This window comes from Pinus tabuliformis, chromosome 1_1, assembly GCF_031772625.1.
Source record: "Pinus tabuliformis cultivar Carrire ecotype Pingquan chromosome 1_1, CPIR1, whole genome shotgun sequence".
Classification (NCBI taxonomy): domain Eukaryota; kingdom Viridiplantae; phylum Streptophyta; class Pinopsida; order Pinales; family Pinaceae; genus Pinus; species Pinus tabuliformis.
The window spans coordinates 577,400,707-577,411,159 of record NC_142297.1 but is presented as its reverse complement, the minus strand read 5'-3'; the positions used below and the strand labels follow the sequence as shown (position 1 = coordinate 577,411,159).

General features: G+C 37.7%; 1 protein-coding gene and 1 pseudogene across 1 annotated transcript; one reads left to right on the top strand and one right to left on the bottom strand.

Annotated features, from left to right (window-relative positions):
• Positions 1–923: 923 nt before the first annotated feature.
• Positions 924–5,117, top strand: LOC149214555 (uncharacterized). The gene is made up of 2 exons (XM_089389430.1): positions 924–1,345; positions 5,108–5,117. The coding sequence occupies exons 1-2, from the start codon at positions 924–926 to the stop codon at positions 5,115–5,117; spliced, it is 432 nt and encodes a 143-aa protein (XP_089245556.1).
• A 503-nt stretch (positions 5,118–5,620) lies between these two features.
• LOC149214554 (benzyl alcohol O-benzoyltransferase pseudogene) lies at positions 5,621–6,298 on the bottom strand (annotated as a pseudogene).
• Positions 6,299–10,453: the final 4,155 nt, after the last annotated feature.

Below are 10,453 nucleotides of genomic sequence, written 5' to 3'. Positions count from 1 at the left end.
GAGTAGGGATAGCCTTAATTTTTTTTTAGGATGCATCATTGATTACAGAACTGTAGTGGAGGAATTTGTAGAATCAAGTGGACTGTAGTAACACCTGAAGACAGGTCTCAGATGACTGATCATCTCTGAGCGCAAGAAAGTGTTGGCGCGGTTTCGTCGCGAACAGTCGCGCCATTTTTGTGCGGAAGGAAGAGCTGGCATGATTTTTTAAGGAACAGACGTGCCAGTTGGCGCAGTTTTGAGGGTGATAAGCGCGCCAGCGCGCCAGAAAGTACAATTGGCGTGGAAAATCAAGGATTAATCGCGCCAATTTCGGGAGACGCATCGATTTTGTTTCTGGCGCGGGCATTTCGCTGTCGAAGGAGCGCCAACCTCTTTCTCTTTGAAAAATCTGCAATTTTTGCAGATCGGAGTTGCCCGGTGGTGGCACTTTGAATTTCTGGCTCTGTTCAGTGGCAGCAGAGCGGAGTAGCCCGGTGGTGGCGTATTGGAGTCCCTGATCTACTCGGTGGTAGCAGATCGGACTTGCCCGGTGGTGGCGCATTGGAGTTCCGGATCTGTTCGGTGGCAGCAGATCGGACTTGCCCGGTGGTGGCATATTGGAGTTCCGGATCTGTTCGGTGGCAGCAGATCGGATTTGCCTGGTGGTGGCGCATTGGAGTTCCAGATCTGTTTGGTGGCAGCAGATCGGACTTGCCCGGTGGTGGCTCACTGAAGATAAATTTTTTTTTCAGCAAAAACAGAGGTTCGGATCTGGTATGTGGTGATTTTTTTTTTTAGTATCCTGAAAGTGTTCAGTTCGATAGACTTATTCATCAGAGGATCAGAAATTTTATCAATCTAATATGAATAACAGTCTAGAATCGTATCTCCACGAGTCTGGCAAACTCGATGGATCGAATTTCAACAACTGGAAATTCAAGATGCAGACTTTACTTGAAAGTGCAAATGTGTGGTCGATCGTTACAGGAAGTGAGCTGAGATCAGGATCAGCCACACAAGAACAAGATTGGGATAAAAGGGAGACAAAAGCAAAGGTCATATTGAAGATGTCCGTCAAGGAAAATGTTATCCCACATATTAGAGACTGTAAATCGGCCACTGACATTTGGACGACGATCAAAAACCTATACCAGACGCAGAATACAAACCGTGTCTTGTCACTCAAAGGCAAGTTGTTTGCATTGAAGATGGAGGAGAATGAATCCGCTGCTGGATTCATTGCTAGAGTCAAAGACCTGAAGGACAGATTGGGAGATATCGGAGAGAAAGTTTCCGATTCAGATCTGGTCATGATCACGTTGAACGGAATGACTGATGATTATCAGACATTCATCACAGGGCTGTCAGCAAGGGAGAAAGCCCCTTCATTTGAAGAGCTGACAGGGATTCTGATACAGGAAGAAGAGCGACGACAAAATTTGAAATCACAGAGCAATGACCTTGCTCTAATGGCAAAAAGGAGATAGTTTAAAGGGAAGCAGCATCAGCAACTGCAGCAGCAGCAGCAGAAAGGAGCCAACACATTTCAGAAGAGACCATTTAAAGGTATGTCTGCTAATAATTTTCCCATCAAGAAATGTTTTTACTGTGGGAAACCTGGACATGAGATTAGAGATTGTTATAAGAGGCAGGCAGACGAAGGAAGAAACAAACAGAGAAAACATAAGGGTTACTTCATTAATGAAGAGGAGGATCATAGCCACGAACTTTGACTATTTGTAGTCGATCGTGCCCTTTCAGCTTCAAAAGGAGATGAGGACGACATATGGTATGTTGACTCGGGCGCATCCTCACATATGACTGGTAAGAAGGATTGGTTTGAATTTCTTGAAGAAACTTCATGTGGGTCGAAAATCTATTTAGGAGATGATAGTGGACATGAGATCAAAGGACATGGTGACATTCCTGTAAAATTACCTAGCGGTGACATTAGACACCTTAAAAATGTATTGTATGTTCCAGGAATTAAGAAAAATTTGGTCTCTGTCTCAATGATTACTGATCAGGACATGCAAGTTCAATTCTTTAAGACTAACTGTGTCATTAAGGATAGCCAGATGGAAACAGTTGCAACAGGAGTGCGCATGGGGAACCTGTACAGACTAGATGTGAAGAGTATGCCACAGCAAGCAATGGTTGTAGCTGGATCGACAGCCGAAAATCTCTGGCATCAGAGATTCGGCCATCTTAATCTGCAAGACCTCATCCTACTTCAGAGAAAAGGTATGGTCGATGGAATCCCTGTTTTCCATAATGTTAAGCTGGATTGTGATGGATGTGCATTAGGGAAAATGCATAGAGAAGAGTTCCCTTTGCATGTTAATAGAAAGGAAAGAGACATTTTAGAACTGGTGCATACAGACATCTGTGGACCTATGCAAACCAGGTCATTAGGAGGAGCATATTATTTTCTCTTATTTACAGATGATTGCACTAGATTTTCATGGGTATACTTTCTGAGTAAAAAGAGTCAAGCTTTTCAGTATTTTAAAGAGTTTAAATCCATGGTAGAAAACTAGACAGGAAAAAGGATAAAAATTTTCCGTTCAGATCAAAGGGGAGAATACAGGTTGGGAGAGTTCATGGATTTCTGCAAGCATCATGGGATTGTGCAACAGTTTACAGTGCCTCACACTCCACAGCAGAATGGAGTGGCAAAACGAAAGAACAGAACTCTTGTGGAGTGCGCAAGGAGCATGCTTCAAGGTAAGGGTCTATCAAATGGTCTTTGGGCAGAAGCTATTAACACTGCTGTATATTTAAAGAATAGGAGTCCTACTAGGTGTCTAGGCTTCAAAACCCCTTTTGAAGCATTGTTTGGATTCAAACCAGTAGTGAGTCATTTAAGAATATTTGGGTCAAAAGCTTATGCTCATATACCTAAGGCAGATAGGAAGAAGTTAGATCCTAAAGCCCTGAAATGTATATTTGTTGGATATGACACTGAGTTCAAGGCATATAAGTTATGTAATCCTGTGACTCACAAGGTTTTTGCAAGCAGAGATGTCATATTTCATGAACAAGTTGAAGATGGAAAGAATGACTCTGACAGTGATTGGCACATTCCATTGCTATTGGAAGAAAACAGTGAGGAAGATGAAGAGCAGGAGGAGAAACAATAAGAAGAAGTAACAGACAATGTAATCAATGAGGATGCAAGCTCGGAAAAGGTTGAAATTGAGGTAAGTCCCCTACCAAGGAGATCAGGTAGGAAGACTCGATTATCATCTAAGTTGAAAGACTATGCATTAATGTCAAAGATTTTAAACATTGTAGAACCTGCAAATTATGAGGAAGCAAGTAAATCTGATGCATGGAGGGCTGCAATGTATGAGGAAATAGATTCAATAAACAGAGACCATACTTGGGATTTGGTTGAATTTCCTGAAAGTAAAACCCCCATATGATGTAAATGGCTGTATAAACCAAAAATAAATGCAGATGGGAGTATAGAGAAACTTAAAGCTAGACTGGTAGCAAAGGGTTACTCATAGAAAGAGGGAATAGATTTCGATGACACCTTTGCTCCTGTAGCCAAATTAAACACCATTAGAATGCTAATTTCCTTAGCAACAAAACACAAATGGCAGCTACACCAGCTAGATGTCAAGTCTGCATTTCTGAATGGTGACTTGAAAGAAGAAATTTATTTAGTACAGCCTGAAGGTTTTGTGAAAAAGGGACAGGAACATCTTGTGTGTAAATTGAAAAAGGCACTTTATGGTTTAAAACAGGCACCCAGGTCGTGGTATGAGAAAATTGACTCATTTTTTGTTCAGCATGGCTTTCATAGAAGCTTGAATGATCCAAATCTGTATACCAAGTTTAATAAACAGAGGCAAATTATTTTGATTTCTTTGTATGTAGATGATATGATCATAACAGGGAATGCTAACAATCTGATCAAAGAAATCAAACAGCAGATGTCACAAGTGTTTGAGATGAAAGATCTCGGAAACCTTCATTATTGTTTGGGATTGGAGGTATGGAGAGACTCTGGACAAACTTTTCTTACTCAAGGGAAGTATGCCAGAAGCTTGTTGGAAAGGTTCAGAATGGAGCAGTGCAGATCAGCAGCAACACCATTACAGCAGAACTTAAAGTTGAGCAGTGACGATGGTACTAAATAGGTGGATGCTACCATGTACAGACAACTAGTTGGCAGTTTGATATATCTGACTACAACTAGACCAGATTTGGCATATTCTGTTAGTGTGTTGAGCTAGTTCATGTCAAAACCACTCGAAAGTCACTGGGTCGCAGCAAAAAGTGTGTTGAGGTATCTTAGTGGTACTAGTAATTATGGCATTTTGTACACTGACACTTCTGATGTTATTCTAGTAGGTTTTTCAGATTCCGATTGCGCAGGTAACTTGGATGATCGAAGATCTATCACAGGTTATGCATTCAACATTGGATCCAGGGTCATAGCATGGAGCAACAAAAAGCAGCACACTGTAACTCTATCTTCAAGTGAAGCTGAGTACCAAGCATTGTGTGCAGCCACATGTGAAGCTATCTGGTTGAGAAGACTTCTCAACGATGTAGGAGAAGAGCAGAAAGAATCGACTATTATCAAAACCGACAACCAGAGTACCATTAAGCTTGCATACAATCCAGTCTTTCATAAAAATACCAAGCATATCGATACTCAAGTTCATTTTGTTCGAGAGAAACAACAGTCAAAAGAGATATGTGTTGAATATTATAAAACTTGTGATAACATGACTGATATTTTTACTAAGCCTCTTGGGCGTGTAAAGTTTGAATTGTTTAGAGGGATGCTAGGAGTTCAGGATAATCCTTTCTCCATTAAGGGGGGGAGTTGAAAATAATTAATATTATTTTGTATTAATGGAGAAATGGTTACACAAGTTGTAACGTATCTCCTTAGTTTATGATTTGTTCCTAGAGTTTAGGAGTTTGGTTGCAACTTCCTGAGTTCTAATAAATGTACTTAATGATGTAATTGCTCATTTGATGAAGTAGAGTGTACGGAGAGATTTCTCTTTGGATGAGTGCAGTGTCCAGGTGCAGTACTCACCTGTGAGCTGTAACTCCTTTTTTAAATCAAATCTGATTTTTATCTCTACATTATCTGCAGGCCTGGGTGAAGATGTCCTGCGAGTGAGAAAATGAAAACTACAATAATTTCTACTATTACCTATTGAGTTAAGGATTGTTTTTGGACAGTTGTTACCATTACCTATTGAGTTGAAGGATTGTTTTTGGACAGTTGTTTTCATTGTTTTGTTGGGTTCCAATATGAATTAGAGAAAATTACTGAAGAAATATTTAGTTACATCTCATTATTACTTGAATTTCAAATATATGCCCAAGTTTTATGGCATTTGGTATGTTAAACTCTTCTCCGACAAAATTGATCTCAATAAATAGATTGACTTACTAACTTAGAAATCTAATTTTGTATATGGCCCTTTCCCTTTTCGGCAGGGACTTCCGCCACGGTTGTGGATCTTGTTAACAAAAGCAAGCATGATACAACATTATTATTTTTCATAGATTGTGGTTCACCACTATGCTAATTGCTTGCTCCCTCACATACTTGAAACCTCGCAGCCGATTTGCTCCAATGTCAATCATAGGCCTTTTAGGTTTACATGCCGTTGTTCAGTGTGTTATTTAAATTTTCTTCAAACAATTCCATAGCGCTGACCGGCAAACAAACAGGAACCACGAACCCTTCAGTGTCTCTCAGCGAAGGTCTCAAAAAATATGAAAAGTTGGGCATCGGCATAAAAACAGGACACGCATTCACTGCTTTGCCCCACCCAAAATCAGCTTCACCTATAGCAACTGAGAGGTTGGAAATGTCGGAAATAATGAAAGAACCGTCGGATGCGTTGTGTGGACGCCCATTCAGCTCCGCCAAATCAATCAGAGATCGTATGTACTCCTCATCCACCCTCCTTTTTCCTTCGTTAATCAGTTTCGTAGCGAAGGACAATGGATGGCCTCTAAGATCCCCGGCTCTCTTCATGGCGTAGGCGGAGGCTATTACATAGCCGTAGTATCCGACCGGAAGTCGCGGTCGAAATCGACTACGGGCATTTAATGGAAACATTAACGCCACTTCTTCATCGGCAGGGATGTTGGTAGCTTTTATTCTGGATTGCCATAAGCAGGCTGATATTACATCAAATGGGGTGCAGAACCTCACGCCCTCTACCTGTCTTTTTAATGCCTCAATTTCATTTGAACCAAAATAAAATGATTTCAAGCTCATTTCCTCCATTGCACGGACCGGCACCGTGGACTCTCTGCATTTATATTTATCTTCAAAATCATAGAATTCGCGGACGCAGGAATACCTGACAGCTGGATTGGCTCTGGGTCGAAGGATTTCTCTCTTCCAAACAGGAGGAACGCTTGGAATTGCTGCACCTCTTGCTATTTCACCGAGAGCTTTCAGAAATTCAGCTATTCCAGCACCATCAGTCACGGAATGGTTGTAACGCAAACCCAATATGAACCCGCCACATTTTAAACGTGTCACCTGTCCCCAAAAAATGTATCACACAATTTATCACGATATTGGATCATAGTATAACGTAACTCTTATAGCCAAACTCCAAAATTTTTGCATCTCAAACTTCAAAACAGACGAACTATGTGGTTGATTACATAAATGTACAAGATACTACGTACGTGATTATTTAAATGGGCAAAGACCAGCGATTTTGAAAACGAGTTGGTTTTAGTAAGATTTTTTTGGAAGTTTTTAGGGTTAGTTTTTTCTAACTAATTTCTCTAAAATTTGGTAGGAATTCATTGAATTCACAAGTTTGATGGGTAATCTCTGCACAATCCACTTGCTTTAGGTTTCCCAGAGTGTGAATCCAAACATACAAAAAAAAAACTAATTTAAATAATACAAATCAAAATTTCATCTCAAAATTTTCTATACGATTCCAACAGGAGAAAGTCTGAAAAATCACACTAAAAATAACTCCTAAAAATTGACACACAAGTCGACTCAAAACTTACCAGTAAAATGAAAAGAGGCTAATTATGTACTTGATTCCATTAATGTTGAAGATACTTTGAAGGGTTCTGTCCAAGAGACCTAACTGTTCTGGAATATTTCAGCAAATAAGTCAATTCAAAGAAAAAGTCAGATCTTAGATATTTTACTCTTTATTATCAAATTTTCAAAATATTTTCAAAAATAATTATTTTTTTCTTCAAAGACTAAAACAATTATATATATATATATATATATATACTATCAAATTTCAAAATATTTCAAAAAATAATAAAACTTTTTTTCAAAAAATTAAAACTAGAACAACTAATATATATATAGATATTCCATTTTTTTTTACATAGAATCCAAGATTTTACTCTAAAATCTTTTAATGTTTTTTAATTAAATATTTGTAAAATAAATTTAAAAAAAATCACATCTTATGGATATATTAAAATATTTTAAAACATAAATATTTCCATCTCAAAATTATAATATTTGAAAATATTAATTTTCTTATCATACTACGTAAAAAGCATCATTAAATATAATATTAATATTAAATTAATAATGTATTAATCTAAAATTATTAATCTAATAATAATAATATTATAATATATTAATATTAATATTAAATTTAGTAATAAATTTCATATTAATATTAATTTATTATCCCTCTAAATCCATCTAATTCTAATTCTATTATAGGAGTAGAATCAAAAGATCAAATTATCAAATTCTTTCAGTGCAATTTCTTTTAAATGGCAAGGAATTTGAAAAAAGATTTAGGCTTTAGGCTTTTAAAAATTTAATCTTCTGAAGACATAATAGATCTAGAATTAGATAAATTTAGACCGATTATATTACAATACAATAGTCCATTTCCAAAGAATTTTATATTTTCTTTATCATAAAATTGATTAAAAAAACATTTCAATTATATTTACAAGAGAAAGATTTCACGGAACGATAAAATTCCAGACCTGACGAGAAATGCAAATATTTTCTGGCAGTGATGGAAACAAACACCCATTCACTTATGTAGAAATTGAAAAAAACAGATTTGCATGTCATAAGAAGTGAGAACTACCCTAGAGTTTTTCAAAACATTTTACTTTAAAATATTAAAGAAAAAGCACCATTGATCCATTACAGATTTTATACATGTAATGATAATGGGTATCATCTATATCTATTAGATATAAAAGATCACACAGAATCGGAAATGCACATATACGTAAAAATACTTCTAAACAAAAACTATGTATACATTTTCCCAATACCTTATTCTACGTACATTTATTCTAGTGTAGGAGGAAAGGTCCCTGCGGTTATGCAGAAATATACAAAACAGATTAAATGGGTGCTTATGCATGTTTGCTAGCTGCCATTATTATGAAATATGCGTGTCCGCTTTTGCATGCGGCCGTGATAGCCCTAAAAAAATATTTACGAACCTGAAAGTGAAGAATAGGAGTGTTTGTGACGCTCTCTGACCCTGGAACGTTTTTTATAAAGTCCAAACCATGAGGAAAAAGTGTAGAGAGAACTCCCAGTTCTTCCAATGAAATATCTGCATCGGCTTCCATGAAGAGAACCCCTTCACCAACGCAGTCCACAATGAGCTTACCCTTGTCACCATCTCTTACTCTTCCGGCAAAGGGATAGTATTCAACCAGAAGCTTGCCTAGAGCATCTCCAATAATTTCGGCTGGATCCTCACTTCTGCTCTCACTATTAATGAAGGCCGGGAGGCGTATTGATATGAAACCTTAATCCCAATTGATCGTCGATGTTGGTAAGATGTCTCGCCACTACCGGTCCAAATCCCAATCCCAATCCCTGGAGAGCCATCTAGACTGATTGCACGAAATCAGACGAGGAAATCTTTAAAACAAAGAAAGGAATGCCCACTGAACTGCTGTGATAACGTATGAATAAGCTGAAATTTATAGGCCCACAAGTGACAAGAGGCTTCTCCCGTTCAAGCGACAAAATTAGGACTGTCTCGCTTTATCCGATGGATCTTTCTCCATTTCATGTCCGGCTGCGAATCTTCTTCCATTTCTGGTCTCTTTTGAGTTTTGAAATTCGTTGCCTTATTTGTACCTAACCTTATCCTTTACACCTAACTTTTCTAAGACTTATGTGACAAGCAAGTTTGGAATTAACTTTGGTTCAATTTTGTAAATTTTAACCTATGACACTGTTGAAATTCAAGTAAAAAGTAAATATGTCTTTTTTACTTTGGGAAACCCAGTCTCATGGCATTGTAAGCCATCCAGAACTTAAAGAGTTTAAGAATGTTGAGTAAAACATTATGAGCGTGAATGTTCTTATACCTCCTACTATCTATATCCCTATGATCGAAAAAACATTTGGATTGGTTGTTCATCTATACATATCAAATTTGTCTCACATAAATAAATAGAAAAATAGGCTATTCATTTGAGAACTTAATTGATGCCGAATCTTTAGCACTCGAACTCGACAACTCAAATTGTGGAATACATGGGATATGTTGAAATCTAATTTCCAACTACGGCCGGACCAACGCCAGAAAACGTTCAGCAGACCCGCCGGAGAGTTCTCGGGTCAGTTTCCGGCAAAGGGATTTTCCGAATGTTTGAACCCGAGAAAATTTGGAGCTGACACATGGTTCACCCCTGACGTAAGCCAACGTAAGAATCTCGGAAGCTAAAGCTCTGCAGAAAATGGGTTTCCGATATTGTTGTCCACCGTTGGATTTGCTCTCGTGTTCTCCGCCGTTGATCACCTGGAGCTGCATACGAACCTGCATTAAATTCATAGCGTGGAGTAAATCTAAGTTTTGTTGACCATACGTTTTATTAATAGACTGTCATATGGGTAGGTAAAGTGTTAATGTTTTTAATCGGAGGTATGGGCGCATATGCTCATTAACTAAGTTTTGTATGGGATATGGGTACGTAATTTTTTTTTATATTATTATTGCGTTGACCATTTTGTAATCAAACATATAACAAGTGAAGTGTGTTCCATATTATATGGTTGTTGCACACGGGAGGAAAATAGTAACTGGTGTTCGCAGCAGCGAGAGAGAACCAGTGGATGTATGCACAGCAGTGTGTAAAAAGACAAGAATAGGTTTGCAATGTTTTGTGTGGCATTTTTGTAAAACAGAGGTGTAAGAAAAGCCATGTGTGATTTTGCACAAATGGTGGAGCACATTTTTGAATGCATATGTAAATTTTTATTACAGCAGTAAGTTGTTTTTCACAGCAGTGAATATAAAAAGGATTTTACAGTGGTAAATCCCTCTCAGTAAAAGAGGATGAAGTTTGTATCAGTTTTTTTTTAATAGAAATGTTTTTATGATGGTGAAATACTCTGTTCCTCAGTGAAAATTTTTTTAAGCTTCTCTGTGCATAAAAGATCCTAGAGTCAAAGAACAGAGCATTGTCTCTGTGTTTAGTTTGAATC